The following is a 21,584-nucleotide window of genomic DNA, read 5'->3' as shown; positions in this document are numbered from 1 at the left end:
AGGAATTGGCTGGCTGGAAGAAGACAGAGAGTAGTAGTTGATGGTAAAGGTTCATCTTGGAGTGCAGTTACTAGCGGTGTTCCGCAAGGATCTGTTTTGGGACCATTGCTGTTTGTCATTTTTATAAATGACCTAGAGGATGGGCTAGAAGGTTGGGTGAGCAAGTTTGCGGATGATACGAAAGTCGGTGGAGTTGTTGACAGTGAGGAAGGATGTGGCAGGTTACAGTGGGATACAGATAAGCTGCAGAGCTGGGCAGAAAGGTGCAAATGGAGTTCAATGTGGGTAAGTTAGAGGTGATTCACTTTGGTATGAGTAACAAAAAGATGGGGTACTGGGCTAATGGTCAGATACTTGGTAGTGTGGATGAGCAGAGGGATCTTGGTGTTCATGTACACAGATCTCTGAAAGTTGCCACCCAGGTAAATAGTGCTGTGAAGAAGGCATATGGCGTACTGGCTTTTATTGGTAGAGGAATTGAGTTCCGGAGTCCTGAGGTCATGTTGCAGTTGTATAAGACTCTGGTACGGCCGCATCTGGAGTATTGTATGCAGTTTTGGTCGCCATACTATAGGAAGGATGTGGAGGCACTGGAACGGGTGCAGAGGAGGTTTACCAGGATGTTGCCTGGTATGGTAGGAAGATCGTATGAGGAAAGGCTGAGGCACTTGGGGCTGTTTTCATTGGAGAAAAGAAGGTTTGGGGTGACTTGATAGAGGTGTACAAGATGATTAGGGGTTTAGATAGGGTTGACCATGAGAACCTTTTTCCACGTATGGAGTCAGCTATTACGAGGGGGCATAGCTTTAAATTAAGGGGTGGTAGGTATAGGACAGATGTTAGGGGTAGATTCTTTACTCAGCGAGTCGTGAGTTCATGGAATGCCCTGCCAGTAGCAGTGGTGGACTCTCCCTCTTTATGGGCATTTAAACGGGCATTGGATAGGCATATGGAGGATAGTGGGCTAGTGTTGGTTAGGTGGGCTTGGATCGGCGCAACATCGAGGGCCAAAGGGCCTGTACTGCGCTGTATTCGTCTACGTTCTATGTACCTGAACACCGAGATCTCTCTGCTTATCTACACTACCAAGAATCTTACCATTAGCCCAGTACTTTTTATTCCTGTTACTCCTTCCAAAGTGAACCACCTCACACTTTTCCGCATTAAACTCCATTTGCCACCTCTCAGTCCAGCTCTGCAGCTTCTCTACGTCTCTCTGTAACCTACAACATCCTCTGGCACTATCCACAACTCAACCGATCTTAGTGTAATCTGCAAATTTACTAACATCCTTCTTATTGCCTCATCCAGGTCATTTATAAAAATGACAAATAACAGCGGACCCAAAATAGATCCTTGCAGTACCCTCCTAGTAACTGAACTCCAGGATAAACATTTCCCATCAACCACCACCCTCTGTCTTCTTTCAGCTAGCCAATTTCTGATCCAAGCCCCTAAATCACCCCTAGCTTGACCATTGATTTCCTTTCCTGGCAACTGGACATGAGGCTTAGTCTGTGTTTCTCTTATCGTTCACTCACTCTACTTCTGAAGTAAAAAGGCAAAAATGGTTTTTAGTTAGCTTTAGTATTTAGCTCTTTTACATAGTCATCTTTATTAGTTACTCATTTTTAAAAAGAAAATTCAATTTACTGCTTTGAGTTTTTGTTTGGCTGAACCAACTGTTTGCTTTCTTCACACCTTTTGTCTTGTGAAATCCATGTTTAATTCTGTACCAAACCTTGGAATTCCAAAATTTGCCCATCGATGCTTTGAGAAAAATTGAAAAGTGGCCCCTCACAGAAGTTCAACCAGCTATCAAAAGAATCTCCAAAACTAAACCTATCATTGAGAAAACAGATCTTGTACCTTTCATTGTAACTGGACCAGCTGTTCAGTTTATGTTACCACTCTTGCAACATAAAAATAAATGTATTTACACTGAAATCCTTGAAATAAGCATTAACAATCAAACGTATGGTTTGCTTACCTGTATTGATTTATTTCATTTCAGTAATTGTTAAATATATTTAGGATTGGAGAAACAGACATGCATTTCCTATCTTGGCACATCTGCCTCAGCTCTGCTATCTTCAGTTTAACAGCCTTTCAACAACCCACTGATGATACACAATGTTGCAAATTCTTATGCTTCGATAAGTAATTATAGTTCTGAACTCAATGGATAACAGAAAGCAACGGCTAACAGAAATCAACATTTACACACCCTCATGCAAAAACTCTTCCTAGAAATCTAAAAAACTGCTCTTAAATGAGTGGTACAAAAAAATGACACGAACCTTAAACATGCTAAATTTTGCAGTAACCATCCTAGTGAGATAATACACACACACACACACACACACACACACACACACACACACACACACACACAGCACAATACAACTAAGGTGAAGAAGCACTTTACTTGCACTTCTCACAATTTATTCTACTGCATTCACTGTTCACAATGCGGTCTCCTCAACATTGAGAAAACAAAGTGTAGACTGGGTGACCACTTTGCAGAACAACCACGTTCTGCCTGCAAAAGAGACCCTTAGCTTCCAGCTGCCTGTCACTATAACACAGCACCCTGTTCCCTGGGCAACATGTCTCAGGCTTGCTGCAGTGGTCCAGTGAAGCTCAGCATAAGCTGGCAGAACAACATCTCATTTCCTGCTTGGGGATGCTGCAGCCCTCCAGACTCTATCAAGTTCAATAATTTTAGAACCTGAACTCCCCCATATCTTAGCCCCCTACCACACACACCAGGCCTTGTTACCACATAGTCTGCCACTATACACTAGTTATTTTTAAGTCACCAACAGTCTCCTTCCAGCCAGATTGTTTTCAACACTTGTCTGAGCAACTGCTATTCTCTCCCTTTGGCTTCTATCTCCACCTATCATTTACTCCTTAGCCCCTCCTCCCACCCTATCCTCAGCATATAAAATGACATTTTCCCCAATAACATCAATTCAGAGTAAAGGTCACTGGACCCAAAACTTTAACATTGATTTCTCTTTACAATTGCTGCCAGACCTGCTAAGCTTTTCCAGCAACTTTTGTTTTTATTACAACTAAAAATAGGTTGTATTTACAAGTTACTAACCCAATCTGAGCAGTCTAAGGGATCCTTTCAGATGATGTGGAGGTGTTATCTGTATACAGACTGACGCTGTACACTCTTCACTGCTGTGCCTTCAACCATCTGCAGAGAGAGTCATTTATGTGTGGAAAGAACTTCCAGAGGAAGTGGTGGATATGTGTAAACTTATGTTTAAAAGACATTTGAAAAGCTCATGACTACGAAATGTTTGGAAGGATACAGACCAAAGTGCAGGCAGGCAGGACTAGTTTAGTTTGGGATTATGATCGACGTGAGCTGGTTGGACTGAAGTGTCTGTTTCTGTGCTGTATGACTATGAAACATGCTAAATTGGGAGAAGACTATTACAATGGTATTAGGCACAAATTGGAAATAATAGATCACGGGCAGATGTTTGAAGATAAAACCCACATCTGGCATGTGGGAGTCTTTTAAAAGCTGGTTGACCAGAGTTCAGGATTAGCATTTTCCTGTGAGAATGAAAGGTAAGGATGGCAGGTTTTGGGAACTTTGGGTGAAGCTACGTTGCAAGTTTCGTTAAAAGGAAAAAGGAAGCATATGTAAGGATTAGCAAAGTGAAATCAAACAAGACCCTTGAGGATAAAGGGAACAGAAAAGAACATAAAGGTATTAGGAGGGCAAGAAAGGAGCCATGTAATGTCCTTGACAAGGAGGATTAAGGAGAATCATAAGTCATTTTATACATATATTAGGAGCAAGAAGCTAACTAGGGAAAGGGGTTTGTTCATATTCTAGGACATGTCAAAATTAAGGTGATGTTGGCTGTCTTGAAAAACATTAGATACAAGGGATTTATCACAGGAGACTGAAGGAGGAAAGGAAGTAATTGCTATGGCCTGGATACAGATTTCTTTGTATTCTTTTAGGCCACAGGCATAGTCTCAGGAGACTGGAGAATGGCCAAAGTTGTTCCTTTGTTCAAGAAGGGGAACAGGGATAATCCAGGAAATTATAGGTTGATGAGGCATGCATCCATCAGCAGAAGGGAAATTATTGGAGAACATTCTTAGGGACAGGATTTACTTGGGTTTGAAGAAGAATGGACAATTTGGGATAGCTTTGTGTGGAGGAGGTCTTGTCTCACTAGCTTGAGTTTTTTGATGAAGTGAAGAGTATGTTTGATTCTCCTCTTCCTAAGGCAAAGGATGTTGTCTCTTTGGACTTTGCTGAAGCATTCAACAAGATCCCCTGTGATAGTCTAGTCCAGAAGATCAACTAGAACATAGGACAATTAGCACAGAACAGGACATTCTGCACAATGTAAGTGCCAATCATGATATTATTCTAAATTAATCCCATCTGTCTGCACACAGTACATATCCCTCTGTTTATGTGTCTGTCTGAATGGCTCTTAAAGTTTACTATCATATCTGCTTCTGTCTGGACATTCCAAGCACTCATTTAAAAAAAACCTCTCACTGCACATCTCCGTTAAACTTTTCCTCTCTCACCTTAAACCTACATCCCATTGTATTTGACATTTTCACCATGGGAAAGAAACTCTGACTATCTATCCTATCTACACCTCATTATTTTATATACTTCTATAACAAAAACAATCCAAGTTTATCTAACCTCTGCTTATAGCCAAGACAGTCCAATCCATGCAACATCCTGGTAAAGCTCTTCCGCACCCTGTCCAAAGCCTCCACATCCTTCCTGTAGGTGGCAACCAGAACTGTGCATAGTGCTCCAAATGTAGCCTGACCAAAGTCTTAGAAAGTTGCAGAATGACTTGCCAACTTACGCATTCAATTCCACGACTGATGAAGGCAAGCATGTTGTACGCTTTCTTTAATGTTTGTCCACTTGTGTTGCTACTTTCAGAAAGCTAAGATCTTGGAGCTCAAGATCCCTGTAAATGCTCCTAAGGGTCTGGCCAATTACAGTATGGTTTCTTGTAACAGACCTTCCAAAATGCATTACCTCATTCTTGTCCATTTCTTCAACCAACTTTCCAGCTGATCTATATCCTGTTACATCCTTTGATCCTCACTATCCACAGGACCACCTATGTTCACGTTATCTACTAACTTACTAATCAGACCAGTGATATTTTCCATGGAATATAAAATGCTACATCACAGAAGGGAGCCATTCAGGCCACCTTGCTCATGCTGACTCAAAGACTGTCAGACACCCTTCAAATCCCATCTTCCTGCACATAGCCTGCAGTTTACAGCACTTAAGGTGCAGGTCCATGTACACACTGGAAGAGTTTGGAGTCTCTGCCTCTACTACCAAAAGGGGCAGTAAATTCCAGACACCCACCAACCTATTCTATCTACCATTTGAATCTTGGCCTCTAGTTTTTGAACTTCCAAGGGAAACAGATTACCCCTGTCTATCTAGCTCTACTCCTTACAATTTTGTGCACCTCAATCTTTTGTTTCAAGAAAAACACTCCCAACCAATCCAATCTGGCCTCATAGTGACAATTCTCCTGTCTGGCAACATTGTAGTAAATCATCTCTGCACTTTCTCCAGAGGAATTATGTCATTTCTATAATGTGGTGATCAGAATTGCATACAATACTCCATTTGTGACTTCACCAGGGTGTTATACATTTTCATAATTATATCCCTACTTTTGTATTCTACTGCCAATGCAGCAAAGCATTCCAAATGCTTTCTTTACAACCTGCACTGAAATCTTTAGGGACATGTACACTTGCATGCCAAAACCTCTCACTTCATCTACCTCTGTGTATACTCTGGGACACACACTGAACAACCCTACCACACTGTGGCTGAACATTTAACTCCCACAAGGACATGCAGATCCTGCACCTCTTCCACTGCAAAACTCTAACCACCAGATGCCTGAGGAAGAGCACCTCACCTTTGGTCAGGTGTGGTTGGAGAGTCCCAAGTAGATTTGACCGGTTTCCTAATTTCCCCGTCCCCCACCCCAACCTTATCCCAGATCCAACCTTCCAACTCGACACCGCCCTCTTGAATTGTCCTACTTGTCCATCTTCCTTTCCACTTCACCCTCCTCTCCAACCTATCAGCTTCATGCCCACCTTCATCTACTTATCGCTATTCTCAGCTATCTTCTCCCCAGCCCCACCACCCCCCCCTTCCATTTATCTCTCAGCCCCTTCGGCCACCCCTCATTCCTGATGAAGGGCTTATGCTCGAAATGTCAATTATTTTGCTCCTCAGATGCCAACTGACGAGCTGTGCTTTTCCAGCACCACACTCTGATCTCCAGTGTCTGCAGTCCTCAGTTTCGTCTGTGTAGACATGTTTGTTATGTATTCTTTTTACTGTTTGACCTCCTTAAATGCATTACCACATACTGACAATTTGAACTCCATCTGCCATTTTACTGCCCACTCCTCAAACTCACCTATATAATTTATAGCTATTTTTTGCATTATCCACCAAATGGCCAATTTTGTGGTGACAAAATCATTCATGTGTAAAGCAAACAGGTCCCAACACCAAGCCCTGTAGTACACCACTTGAAATAGCTTTCCATCTGCAAGGTCAGACCATTACCCTTTCTTGCCTGTTACTAAGACAACTTCCGATCTAATTCAACATAAAACAAACAATAGGGGCTCCAGTGAGAAAGTGTATGGGGTATGAGCAGGTCGGGAAAGAGTAAGTTTTCAGTTTTGTGAAACAAGAGGCTCAGCTGAGCATGACTCAGATCAGATAAGAACTTGCAGTTAATAAGTGTGCTGGAGGAAAGGGTAATGGATTAACAAGGTGGAAAAACATTCATTATGTAGAGCCATTTAACAATATTGGAAGAATTCAGTATGTAAGGTCAGTTTAACAAGGTAAAAAGTATTCATTATGTAAAGCCAGTGAAGTCCCCAGTGCGCTGAGAAACTGGGATTTGGGTCTTCTGAGTTTCAGTGAAGTTTGAGCCCCTGTGAGGAGTAAAGTGAGAAAGGGGTTAAAGTCCCCTAGTGGTGAAATTTGAGACTGAGTCTTTGTTTTGGGTGAATACAGTGGCTTGGATTGCAGCGCTATGTGGTCCGCTGCGAGGGTCTTCTCTTTTTAGAAATGTAATTTTCGTGAGAGGATGAAATAAAAAATGAGAAACGCTGAAATTAAGGTTGAAGTAATACTTGGGTTGAAAAAGGCAGTTGTAATGTAAATTGTGTCATGCTGAGTGTTTGATGTTTAAAAATGTTGGTTTGTTAAAATATCAGTTCAGAAAATCCTTTTAACTAACTGTTTTGCCTTGTTTGAATCAATATCTCAATTTACTGTTCTGTGGGCTGAGAGATTGGGCAGGTTTTGTTTTTATATTGAAATTAGATAACATTATGTCCTTTTTAAAACTATCAAACTTGTAATCTTAAAACAAATTGATTGAGTGCCTCGAGTTGGGTCAGTGGTTATGCTTTAGTGTCTGTTTGGGTTTCCGCCAGTTGTTTTGGTTTCCTCCCACAGTCCAAAGGTATGCAGGTTAGGTGAATTGGCCATGCTAAATTGCCTATTGTGTTCAGGGATGTGTAGATTAGGTGCATTAGTCATGAGTAAATATTGGGTAGGGGAGTGGGTCTGGTGGGTTACTCTTCAGAGGGTTGGTGTGGACTTGTTAGGCTGAAGGGTCTTTTTCCACACTGTAGGGATACTAAGTCTTATCTATTAGATTGGATTACTTAGTGTGGAAACAGGCCCTTCGGCCCAACCACTCCACACCGACCCGCCGAAGCACAACCCACACAGACCCATTCCCCTATACTTACCCCTTCACCTAACACTACAGGCAATTTAGCATGGCCAATTCACCTAACCTGCACATTTTTGGATTGTGGGAGGAAACCGGAGCAAACCCACGCAGACATGGGGAGAACATGCAAACTTCAAGCAGTCAGTTGCCTGAGGCGAGAATTGAACCCAGGTCTCTGGCGCAGTGAGGCAGCAGTGCTAACCACTGTGCCACCGTGCCACCCATGATATGTACCTCTGTAACCTGCAATATGTTTCCACACCTTAGTGAAGTCTATATAAATCACATTCATCACTCTGCCCTCATCAATCCTCTTTGTTCCTTCTTCAAGTCAGACAGATGTGATTTCCCATGCACAAAGCCACATTGACTATCCTCAATCAGTCTTTGCCTATCCAAATACATGTAAATCCTTACCCTCAGGATTCTCTCCAACAACTTGCCCATCACCGATGTCAGGCTCACCAGTCTATAGTTCTCTAGCTTTTCCTTACTACTTTTCTTAAATAGTGGCATCACGTTAGCCAACATCCAGTCCTCTGGCACCTTACCTGTGAATATCCTTGACCCATATATTTCAATAAGTAGCCCAATAATCAATTCCCTAGATCCCAGAGACTTCTAGCATACACCAGATTTATCCACCTTTATGCATTTTAAGACATGCAGCACCTCCTCCTCTGTAATATGGACATTTTTCAAGATGTCACCATCTATTTCTTCACGTTCTATATCTTCCATGTTGTTCTCCACAGAAAGCTCTGAAGCAAAATACTGGTTTACGACCTCATCTCTTGCGAATCCTCACATAGGCTGCCTTGCTGATCTTGGAGGTGTCCAATTCTCTCCTGAGTTACCCTTTTGTCCTTAATATATTTACAAACTCCAATTGGATTCATCTTAAACCTATTTGCCAAAGCTATATTTGGAAAGTTAAAATCACCTGCCATTATTACCCTGGTGTTCTTAGAGACAACAGATCTCCATATAAATTTGTTTCTCTATTTCCTGCTGACTACTGGGGGGAATTACAGAATAATTGCAACAATTTGATCATCCCTTTCTTATTTCTCAGTTCAAGTCCATATAGATAACATCCACTACCTTGTCTTCAATCAACTTTGTAACTTCCTCAAAAATGCAATCAAGTTTGTGAGACGTGACCTTCCACACACAAAGCCATGCTAACTATTACTAATACATCCATATCATTCCAAATGTGAGTAAATTGTTCTCTAAAAATCTTCTCTCATAATTTACCTACCACTAACATAGCTCTCACCAGCTTGTAATTTCCCAGATTATTCCTGTTGCCCTTCTTAAACAAAGGCTACTCTCTATTCCACTGGGACCTCTCCTGTGACTAAGGAGTAGGTAAAGATATCATACAAGGCTGCAGCAATTTCCTTACCTGCCATCTCTCAGCATTTTGGGATCAATCCCATCAAGTGCTAGGGAGCTGTCTATTTTTTCAAAGGACCCAAACACCACTTCTTTTTTATATTGACATTACCTAGAATATTAATATACCTGAATCTATTCACCACGTCCGTCTCCTTTGTGAATACCAATGTGAAGTACAGGGCGACCACCGTATCCACAGTTTTCAGCAGTTTCAGTTACCCGTGGTCCGATCACATAGAACATAAAAAAGCACAGCACAGAACAGGGCCTTCGGCCCACCATATTGTGCCTAAGATTATTCATAATCTAAAATAACCTAACCTATGCACACCTCAATTCACTGCTGTCCATGTGCATGTCCAGCAGTCACTTAAGTGTCCCTAATGGCTCTGTTTCTACCACCACCGCTGGCAATGCATTCACAACTCTCTGCGTAAAAAAACCTACCTCAATACCTTCCTCCTAATATCTTAAAACTACGACCCCTCGTGCCAGTCAATCCTGTCCCAGGGAAAAGTCTCTGGCTATTGACTCTATCCAAGCCTCTCATTACCTTGTATACCTTGACCAAGTCTCCTCTCTTCCTCCTCCTCTCCAGAGGGGAATGTCCAAGCTTGGTCAACCTCTCTCCATAAGGCAAGCTCTCCAGTTCAGGCAGCAGCCTGGTAAACCTTTGTTGCAACCTCACCAAAGCCTCCATATCTTTCCTATAATAGGGCAACCATAACTGGACACAATATCCCAAGTGTGGTCTTACCAGGGTCTTGTAGAGCTACAGCAAAACCTCTCAGCTCTTAACCTTGATCCCCTTGTTAATGAAAGCCAAAACATCATATGCTTTCTCAACAACCCTATCCACTTGGGTGGCAACTTTGAGGGACCTATGTACTTGAACACCAAGATCTCTCTGTTCCTCCACATCCAGTTCGACCTTCCAAAATGCATCACTTCACATTTATCCAGGTTGAACTCCATCTGCCATTTTTCAGCCCAGCTCTGCATCCCGTATATGTAGCGCTGCAGCCTGCAATAGCCCTCGATACGATCAACAGCATCTCCAACCTTTGCTTCATCGGCAAGTTTACTAACCCACCCCTCAACCTCCTCATCCAAATCATTTATGAAAACTACAAAGAGCAGAAGCCCAAGAACAGAGCCCTGCGGGACCCCACTCAACAGTGACCTCCAGGCAGAATACCTTCCATCTACAACCACTCTCTGTCTTCTGTCAGCCAGCCAATTCTCCCTGTATCCCATACCTCCTGACTTTATGAGCGAGCCTACCATGGGAAACCTTATCAAATGCCTTGCTGAAGTCCATATACACTACATCCACTGCTCAACCTTCAACAACCTGTCTCGTCACCTCCTCAAATGCCTCAGTACGATTTGTGAGACATGACTTGCCCCTCACAAAGCCATGCTGACTGTCTTTTATCACCCTATGCTTTTCCAAATAGTCATAAATCCTATTCCTCAATTTTTTCCAAAACCTTGTTGACCACAGACCTAGGTCTGACTGGTCTGTAATGGCCAGGGACTTCCCTATTCTTCTTCTTGGAAAGAGGAACAATATTCATCTCCCTCCAATCCTCCCATACGACTCCCGTGGAGAGTGAGGAGGCAAAGATCTTCGCCAGCGGCTTAGCAACCTCCTTTCTCTCTTCCTGGAGCAACTTAGGATAAATCTGGCCTAGCCCTGGGGAAATACCAATTTTTGATTAGATTAGATTACATTACATTACAGTGTGGAAACAGGCCCTTTGGCCCAACAAGTCCACACTGACCCGCCGAACGCAACCCACCCATACCCCTACATTTACCCCTTACCTAACACTACGGGCAATTTAGCATGGCCAATTCACCTGACCTGCATATCTTTGGACTATGGGAGGAAACCAGACCACCCGGAGGAAACCCACACAGACACAGGGAGAATGTGCAAACTCCACATAGTCAGTCGCCTGAAACGGGAATTGAACCCAGGTCTCAGGCACTGTGAGGCAGCAGTGCTAACCACTGTGCCACCGTGCCGCCCATTTCAGATGTTTGCCAAAATTTCCAGCACATCAACTTCATCAATCTTGATCTGTTCAAGCCTTTTTCCCAGCTCCTCAAAGTTCTCATTCACAATAAGGTCCCTTTCCTTAGTGAAACCAAAGCAAGAAACCCATTTAGGGCTTCCCCTATCTGCTCAGGCTCCACGCACAAGTTCCCTATGCTATCCCTGACCGGCCCTACCTTCTTCTTGATCATTCTTTTATTCCTCACCTATGAGTAAAATGCCTTTGGGTACTCCCTAATCCTTCCAGCAAGCCTTTTTCGTGCCCCCTCCTAGCTCTCCTCAGTGAATTTCTGACCTCCTTTATCGTAAACCTGTATTCCTCTGAAGCTGTGCTTGCTTCCTCCATCTTACGTAAGCTGCCTTCTTCGTTTTGACAAGAAGCCCCTCTGTTCTTGCTTCCAACAGTTTCTCCATCAGAGGCTAGACTGACTAGTCTCTAGTTTCCTAGTATATCTCTTACTCCCTTCTTAAATAATGGTACCACAATAGTTGTCATCCAGCAACTCCCCTGTGGCCAGAGACAAAATAAATATTTCTGCAAACACTCACTGCTATTTCCTTCCTTCCTATCCCTGGGATACATTTCATTCCATCCTGGAGATTTATCAACTTATAAGACTGTCAGACCACTCAGAACCTCCTATCTCTGCTAATTTCTTTAACTGTATTACAGACTGACTCCCTGATTTCTACATCCATGCCACCTCTCTCGCCACTACTATGACACAAAGTATTTATTTAGAGTCCTACCTTCATCCTTTGGCTCTACGCACAACTTACCTTATTTCTCTTAACATGCTCTACATTTTCTCTCATTCTTTTACCCTTAATGCACCTGCAAAACACCAAAGAATTTTCCTTTATTTTACCTGTTGGTATCCTTTCATGTCCCCTTTTAGCTCTCCTAACCTCCTTGAGTTTTGATTTGCAAACACTAAATTTAAATATTATTTAAATTCAGAAAGCTAAAGAACAAAAGAATTTGGGAGTTCTTGTGAATATAAAGTTAGGATCCAAGTTCAGTGGGTTATACAAAAGGAGGAAAGTTTTGCTAAAACTATAGAAAGTCCTAATCAGAGCATAGTTGTCAACAGTTTTGGGCCATTTATCTCAGAGAACAAAAATTGGGATTGCTTTACACATTTAAAACAGATACAAAGGATATTGTAAAACTTAAAAAGATGCAGACAAGACTTACAGGGATGTTGCTAGGACTGAAGGATTGAATTAAAATGAGAGACTGAATAGGTTGGGGCTTTTTTCTCCTGGAGAGTAAGAGGTGACCTCAGTTGGATAAATTATGAGGGGTTAGGATAGGCTGAATAGCCAAGGTCTTTTCCCGAGGGTGGGGCATCCAAAACTAGAGGCATAGGCTTAAGGTGAGAGTGGAAAGATTTATAAAGGGCATAAAGGGCAACATTCTCACGCAGAGGGCAGTGCGTGTATGGAAGTGAGCTGCCAGTGAAACTGGTGGAGGCAGGTACAATTACAACATTTAAAATATATCCAAATGGTTATATGAATGGGAAAGGAAGAGGGATATGAATGAAATGCAGGCAATTGGGACTGTGTCAGATTGTGATGCCTGCTGAACATAGACAAGTTGAATCAAAGGGACTCTTTCCATGCTAGATGACTATGACTAAGAGGAACTTAGAGTCATAGAGATGTACAGCATGGATCAGACACTTCGGTCCAACCCGTCCATGCTGACCAGTTATCCCATCCCAATATAGTCCCACCTTCCAGCACCCAGCTCATATCCCTCCAAACCCTTCCTATTCATATACTCATCCAAATGTCTCTGAAATGTTGCAATTGTACCAGCCTCCACCACTTTCTCTGGCAGCGCATACCATACATGTATCACCCTCTGTGTGAAAAAGGGGCAACTTTTTCGGACAATCTGAGGTAACCCCCTTCGCTGTCCACTAACACCTCCAATTTTTGTGTCATCTACAAACTTATTAACTGTACCTCTTATGCTCGCATACAAACTATGTAAATGACAAAAAGTAGAGGGCCCAACACCGATTCTTGTGGCACTCCACTGGTCACAGGCCTCCAGTCTGAAAAACAACCCTCCACCACCACCCTGTCTTCTACCTTTGAGCCAGTTCTGTATCCAAATGGTTAGTCTTCCCTGTATTCCGTGAGACCTAACCTTGCTTATCAGTCTCCCATGGGGAACCTTGTCAAACGCCTTACTGAAGTCCATATAGATCACATCTACTGCTCTACCCTCAATCTTCTTTGTTACTTCTTCAAAAAACTCAATTAAGTTTGTGAAACATGATTTCCCACGCACAAAGCCATGTTGACTATCCCTAATCAGTCCTTGCCTTTCTAAATACATTTAGATCCTGTCCCTCAGGACTCCCTCCAACAACTTGCCCACCACCGAGGTCAGGCTCACTGGTCTATAGTTCCCTGGCTTGTCCCTTCTTAAACTGTGGCACCACATTTGCCAACCTCCAATCTTCCCGCACCTCACCTGTGACCATCGATGATACAAACATCTCAGCAGGAGGCCCAATCACTTCTCTAGCTTCCCAGAGTTCTCGGGTACACGTGATCAGGTGCTGGGGATTTATCCACTTTTAACCGTTTCAAGACATCCAGCACTTCCTCCTCTGTAATCTGGACATTTTGCAAGATGTCACCACCTATTTCCCTACAGTCTATATCTTCCATATCCTTTTCCACAGTAAATACTGATGCAAAATATTCATTTAGTATTCCCCCATTTTCTGTGGCTCCACACAAAGGCCGTCTTGCTGATCTTTGAGGAGCCCTATTCTCTCCCTAGTTACCCTTTTGTTCTTCATAAATTTGTAAAAACCCTTTGGACTCTCCTTAATTCTATTTGCCAAAGAATTATGTCCCTGTTTTGCCCTCCTGATTTCCCTCATGAGTATACTCCTACTTTCTTTATACTCAAAGGATTCACTCGATCTTTCCTGTTTATACCTGACATATGCTTCCTTCTTTTTCTTAACCAAACCCTCAATTTCTTTATTCATCCAGCATTCCCTATACCTAACAGCCTTCCTTTTCACCCTGACAGGAATATACTTTCTCTGGATTCTTTTTATCTCATTTCTGAAGGCTTCCCATTTTCCAGCCATCCCTTTATCTGCGAACATCTGCCCCCAGTCAGCTTTCGAAAGTTCTGGCTTAGTGGTGCTGGAAGAGCACAGCAGTTCAGGCAGCATCCAAGCACCACAAATCCAGAATCTGGTTTCCAGCATCTGCAGTCATTGTTTTTACCTTCGAAAGTTCTTGCCTAATACTGTCAAAATTGGCCTTTCTCCAATTTAGGACTTCAACTTTTAGATCTGGTCTATCCTTTTCCATCATGATTTTAAAACGAATAGAATTATGGTCGCTGGCCCCAAAGTGCTCCCCCACTGACACCTCAGTCACTTGCCCTGCCTTATTTCCCAAGAGTAGGTCAAGTTTTGCACCTTCTCTAGTAGGTACATCCACATACGGAGTCAAAAAATTGTCTTGTACACACTGAAGAAATTCCTCTCCATCTAAACCTTTAACACTATGGCAGTCCCAGTCGATCTTTGGAAAGTTAAAATCCCCGAACATAACTACCCTATTATTCTTACAGATAGCTGAGATCTCCTTCCAAGTTTGTTTCTCAATTTCCCTCTGACTATTGGGGGGTCTATAATACAATCCCAATAAGGTGATCATCCCTTTCTTATTTCTCAGTTCCACCCAAATAACTTCCCTGGATGTATTTCTGGGAATATCCTCCCTCAGCACAGCTGTAATGCTGTCCCTTATCAAAAAGGCCGCTCCCCCTCCTCTCTTGCCTCCCTTTCTATTCTTCCTGTAGCATTTGTATCCTGGAACATTAAGCTGCCAATCCTGCCTATCCCTGAGCCATGTCTCCGTAATTGCTATGATATCCCAGTCCCATGTTCCTAACCATGCCCTGAGTTCATCTGCCTTCCCTGTTAGGCCCCTTGCATTGAAATAAATGCAGTTTAATTTATTAGTTCTACCTTATCCCTGCCTGCCCTAACTGTTTGACTCACTTCCGCTCTCAGCTGTACCCGTCTCAGATCGATCTCTTTCCTCACTATCTCCCTGGGTCCCACCCCCCCACCTTACTAGTTTAAATCCTCCCAAGCAGTTCCAGCAAATGTCCCTGCCAGTACATTAGTCCTCTTCCAATTTAGGTGCAATCCGTCCTTCTTGTACATGTCACTTCTGCCCCAAAAGAGGTTCCAATGATCCAAAAATGTGAATCCTTCTCCCATACACCAGCTCCTCAGCCATGCATTCATCTGCTCTATTTGTGGAATTCTATACCACAAAGGGCTCTGAAGCTGGGTTGTTAAGTTTATTCAAGACAAAGATAGACAGATTTTTAATCAGTAAGGAAATCAACATTATGGGGAAAAGGCAGGAAAGTTAATTGAAGATGTATCTCTGGACGGCGGAGCAAACTGGATGATCTGACTGGCCTATACCAAGTAGTCTTTATCACAGATTCTGACAACTTTATCGTGACTAATACAGCTAAGCCCAACTGCCTACAACTTCCTGATTTGGTTATTTGGTCCAAAGGAGTGTTGCTGAACAAAGAGATCTTGGAATGCAGGTTCAGAGCTTCTTGAACACTGCCGCAGGGAGTTAGGATCATGAAGGCGGTGTTTGGTATGCTCTCCTTTTTTGGTCAGAGTATTGAGTATAGGAGTCAAGATTAGAGTGATGCTGGAAAAGCATGATGAAGGGCTTTTGTCCAAAAAGTCAATTTTCCTACTCCTCGGGTGCTGCCTGACCTGCTGTGCTTTTCCAGCACCACTCTAATCTTGACTCCTATACTCAACACTCTGACCAAGAAAGGAAAGCATACCAAACACCGCCTTCACTATCCTAACTCCCTGAGACTCTAGTCTCCAGCATCTGCAATACCCACTTCTGCCTTATTGAGTATGAGAGTTGGGAGGTCATGTTGCAGCTATACAGGATGCTGGTGAGGCCACTTTTGGAATATTGCGTGCAATTCTGGTCTCCTTCCTATTGCAAGGATGGTGTGGAACTTGAAATGGTTCATAAAAGATTTACAAGGATGTTGCCAGGGTTTGAGTTATAGGGAGAAGTCGAATAGGTTGGGGCTGTTTTCCCTGAAGCATCAGAGGCTGAGGGGTGACCTTATAAAGGTTTATAAAATCATGAAGGGCATGGATAGGATAAACAGACAAGGTCTTTTCCCTGGGGTGGAGGGACTCCTGAACTGGAGGGCACAGGCTTAGGGTGAGAGGGGCAAGATATGAAAGAGACCTAATGGGCATCTTTTTCCACACAGAATGGTGCATGCGTGGAATTAGCTGCCAGAGAAAGTGGTGGAGGCTGATACAATTATTTAAAAGGTATCTGGATGGGTATATGAATAGGAAGAGCTTGGAGGGATATGGGCCAGGTGCTGGCAAATGGGACTAGATTGGGTTGGGATATCTGATCGGCATGGACGGGTTGGATCGAAGGGTCTATTTCCATGCTGTACATCTCTATGACTTTTCGGATGTTAACGACACGCCTCCGAATCAGGTGGGATTTGAAGCAGACTTTTAAAGGGTGGAATATTACTCCAGCGCCACAAAACAAACTAAATTCTCATTGCCATTATTCAAGAAAGACGATCGCCAATCCTCTGGCTTGAATCCTAGTATTTGGCTAGTTCACGACAATGCCTCTGCTATTTCTATCTCCGCGCTCACATGATTGACCCTCCTCCTCTGAAGACATAGGAACAATATCAACTCAACATTCCATCTATACTCTCTACCTCGTTACTTGTTTTACATTTGCATGAAATATTTCTTACCAACCTCTTCTGCTAACCCCTCACTCAGAAAAAAATAACATCGTTAAGGCGGGAGGACACTCGTTCTCCGGCTAAGAAAAACCCGAGAAATTCCCAAACATTGCGGCTTCATAAAAATGCACCAATGTCAGTGCAGGGTCAAGCCCCGTTACACATTTGGTCATTAGTTCTTACCCGCTTTAATATAACCGATCACACCTCCTGAAGCCACCAACGCCGCATAACCAAAACCAACCCAGTCCACCGCCATCTTGCGCCGCCTGTCCGAATATTCCTGCACCTGCGCACAACTGCCACTCGCAGAGGGAACTCAGTTCGCTAAGGATTCTGGGGAGTGTCTGTCTCCAGCCCCCCCCTTGAGGCAACTCAGTGTGTTAGTGCCAAGACAACATGAATGATATACACACAAAAAAAATCACAAAAGATACAAAGCTAGTCAGCTGTCCGCCATTTGATTATCCTTACTTTAGATTGTTAGGTGTCCTTTTCCACCAACATCCTGAATCTATGATACAATGATCACTCTCCCCATTATATTCCCCGATTGAAATTTGATCAACTTGGCCCTTTTCTTTTGGAATGAACAAATACTATTATTGGAAATTCTCTTTGCACAACCTGGGAATGCTCGCCTCCTACTGCCCTTTATATTACAACTATCCCAGTCTACATTGTTTAACTATGTAATGGTGACCTTATTTACTCAAAAACATTTGCATCTATTTATAATGTACTGGCAGATTTTTACTGGACATTCTTCCTACTACTTAAAAAGCAATTTAATTGCATTCTTTTTGTTCCTTAGCTCCAGTCAAATCAATTTTGTGACTCAACACGGAGTTCTCCAACTTCAAAAAGCTTCCCTTCCCATATCCCAGCTCCCTTTCCAGTCCCTCCTTGGCCTCCCTTTTATTCTTCTGACCAACCCTTCCTTCCAGCTACCAACCAGATTCGATCCCCCGATTGACCAACCAGGCTGTACCCTCCACCAGGCTGTACCCTCCACCAGTGTTCACCTATCACTATGTCACCACTTCGCCACTCTCCGCACACCACCAAAAACTCTCCCCACCCCACCCCACCCTTTAGTCTGCAACTCCCCTTACTCTGATTCCCAGTCCGGAAGAAGGGATACACCTGAAACATTGACTTCTCCACTTCTCAATGTTGACTGGCATGCTATGTTCTTCCAGCTTCCTGCTTGTCTACCATGACCTCTCTGGAGCTCTCTCAGAGTGTCATAGAGATGTACAGCATGGAAACAGACCCTTTGGTCCAACCCGTCCATGCCGACCAGTTATCCCAACCCAATCTAGTCCTACCGGCCAGCACCTGGCCCATATCGCTTCAAACCCTTCCTATTCATATACCCATCCAAATGCCTCTTAAATGTTGCAATTGTACCAGCCTCCACCACTTTCTCTGGCAGCGCATTCCATACACGTATCCCCCTCTGTGTGAAAAAGTTGCCCTGTAGGTCCCTTTTATATCTTTCCCCTCTCACCCTAAACCTATGCCCTCCAGTTCTGGATTCCCCGACCACAGGGAAAAGACTTTGCCTATTTATCCTATCCATGCCCCTCATAATTTTGTAAACTTCTATAAGGTCACCCATCAGCCTCCAACGCTCCAGGGAAAACAGCCCCAGCCTGTTCAGCTACTCCCTATAGCTCAAATCCTCCACCCTTGGCAACATCCTTGTAAATCTTTTCTGAACTCTTTCAAGTTTCACAACATCTTTCCAATAGGAAGGAGACCAGAATTGCATGCAATATTCCAACAATGGCCTAACCAATGTCCTGTACAGCCACAACATGACCTCCCAACTCCTGTACTCAATACTCTGACCAATAAAGGAAAGCATACCAAACGCCTTCTTCACTATCCTATCTACCTGCGACTCCACTTTCAAGGAGCTATGAACCTGCACTCCAAGGTCTCTTTGTTCAGCAACACTCCCTAGGACCTTACCATTAAGTTTATAAGTCCTGCTAAGATTTGCTTTCCCGAAATGTGGCACCTCGCATTTATCTGAATTAAACTCCATCTGCCACTTCTCAGCCCATTGGCCCATCTGGTCCAGATCCTGTTGTAATCTGAGGTAACTCTCTTCGCTGTCCACTACACCTCCAATTTTGGTGTCACCTACAAACTTACTAACTGTACCTCTGATACCCACATCCAAATCATTTACGTGAATGACAAAACGTAGAGGGCCCAGTACCGACACTTGTGGCACTCCACTAGTCACAGGCCTCCAATCTGAAAATACAACCCTCCACCACCACCCTCTGACTTAGACCTTTGAGCCAGTTCTGTATCCAAATGGCTAGTTCTCCCTGTATTCCATGAGATCTAACCTTGCTAATCAGTCTCCCATGGGGAACCTTGTCGAACGCCTTACTGAAGTCCATATAGACCACATCTACCGCTCTGTCCTCATCAATCCTCTTTGAGTTTTTTTGAGGAAGTAACAATCAAGTTTGAGAGACATGATTTCCCACGCACAAAGCCATGTTGACTATCCCTAATCAGTCCTTGCCTTTCCACATATATGCACATCCTGTCCCTCAGGATTCTTTCCAACAACTTGCCCACCACCGACATCAGGCTCACTGGTCTATAGTTCCCTGGCTTGTCCTTACCACCCTTCTTAAACAGTGGCACCATGTTAGCCAACCTCCAGTCTTCCGGTACCTCACCTGTGACTATCGATGATACAAATATCTCAGCAAGAGGCCCAGCAATCATTTCTCTAGCTTCCCACAGAGTTCTCGCGTACACCTGATCAGGTCCTGGGGATTTATCCACCTTTACCTGTTTCAAGAAATCCAACACTTCCTCTTCTGGAATATGGACATTTTGCAAAATGTCACCATCTATTTCCCTACGGTCTATATCTTCCATATCCTTTTCCACAGTAAATACTAATGCAAAATATTCATTTAGTATATCCCCCATTTGCTGCAGCTCCACGCAAAGGCCGCCTTGCTAATCTTTGAGGGGCACTATTCTAGAACATAGAACATAGAACATAGAAGAATACAGCGCAGTACAGGCCCTTCGGCCCTCGATGTTGCGCCGATCAAAGCCCACCTAACCTACACTAACCCACTATCCTCCATATACCTATCCAATGCCCGCTTAAATACCCATAAAGAGGGAGAGTCCACCACTGCTACTGGCAGGGCATTCCATGAACTTACGACTCGCTGAGTGAAGAACCTCCCCCTAACATCAGTCCTATATCTATCCCCCCTTAATTTAAAGCAATGCCCCCTCCTTAGTTACCCTTTGTCCTTAATATATTTGTAAAAACTCTTTGCATTCTCCTTAATTCTGTTTTCCAAAGCTATCCCATGTCCCCTTTTTGCCCTCCTGATTTCCCTTTTCAGCACAACAGCGGTATCCTTAACCAAAAACACCATCCTTGCTCTATTTTCCTTATTTCCTATGTTTTCTGAACATATTGTAACCTGGACAATTTGACATGAGGTCCTGCCATTCCTTGAGACAGTTATCCGTTATCGCCATTGTCATAATTAGAACATGATTGGCCAGGTGGATCACATTGAATATGAGATCCCTGACTGGGGCTGTTAACCTGAGGCTTTCAGCAAGCTGTGGCTGAGATAGGTATAAACAGGAGAGTCACAGCGTGTTGTCACTTCCAGGACTAGCTCTGAGATAGCTAGTCAAAGCCCATGTACTGTACACGTGTAAATAAAGGGTGACTTCGTGACGGGATACCAGCCTTGATGCAGTTACTTCAGTGGCGACAAGAGTGGGATACACCCATGGAAGATAGTGAGGGTAATCAAAGGTGCCCCAGCTCACATGTCTGTACTAGAGTTTAGATCTCTCCTTGGTATGGTGATTTACTACAGATAATTTATATGTAACATCTTGGCACCCTTGAATCTATTATTGAAAAAGGGACAGCCTTGCAAATTGTCTTGTAGCCAAGAAGTATCCTATAGGGAAGTGAAAAAACAGCTATCAGCATCTAAGATGTTGGGGCCCACTATGATCCTAAGCAAGATGTAGTGCTGACATGCGATGCCTCCTTGTACAGTAGTGATGGTAGTGATGGCTCGCTGGTGGCCCAGCGGAGAGGAACACTTGATAGCATTTGCTTCCGAGACTTTAGCTGATGCCGAGTGCAAATGTGCCAAGATAAAGAAGGAAGGTTTGGCAGTCATCTTTGGTGTGAGAAAGTTCCATCAAGAATAACAAGAAAGGCTCTCAGAATATAAGATCCCTGATTGATCCTGGTTAACAGCCCCCAAATCAGGGAGTCCTGGCTGTAAAGAGTCTCAGAGTCATCTCATTTTAGGGATTGGCACTGAGCAAGCTGGTCAGAATCTATGGAATGCACTCATGTAAATAAAGGGTGACTTGGTGATGGGGTACAAGCCTCTGTCCCATTATTTCA

The 21,584-nt window shown here is 43.4% G+C and overlaps 1 protein-coding gene across 1 annotated transcript in view; it reads right to left on the bottom strand.

Moving 5' to 3' along the window:
- LOC140464991 (transmembrane protein 14C-like) overlaps positions 1-17,455 on the bottom strand; it is a 50,093-nt gene extending 32,638 nt beyond the window's left edge. Inside the window, exon 1 of the mRNA XM_072560731.1 lies at positions 17,324-17,455. Within this exon, the coding sequence (XP_072416832.1) occupies positions 17,324-17,399 (76 nt within the window). The 5' untranslated portion in view covers positions 17,400-17,455. The remainder of the gene's footprint in view (positions 1-17,323) is intronic.
- Between the last annotated feature and the right edge of the window lie 4,129 nt (positions 17,456-21,584).

Source organism: Chiloscyllium punctatum, chromosome 41, assembly GCF_047496795.1.
Source record: "Chiloscyllium punctatum isolate Juve2018m chromosome 41, sChiPun1.3, whole genome shotgun sequence".
Classification (NCBI taxonomy): domain Eukaryota; kingdom Metazoa; phylum Chordata; class Chondrichthyes; order Orectolobiformes; family Hemiscylliidae; genus Chiloscyllium; species Chiloscyllium punctatum.
This window is presented reverse-complemented; position numbering and strand designations above follow the sequence as displayed.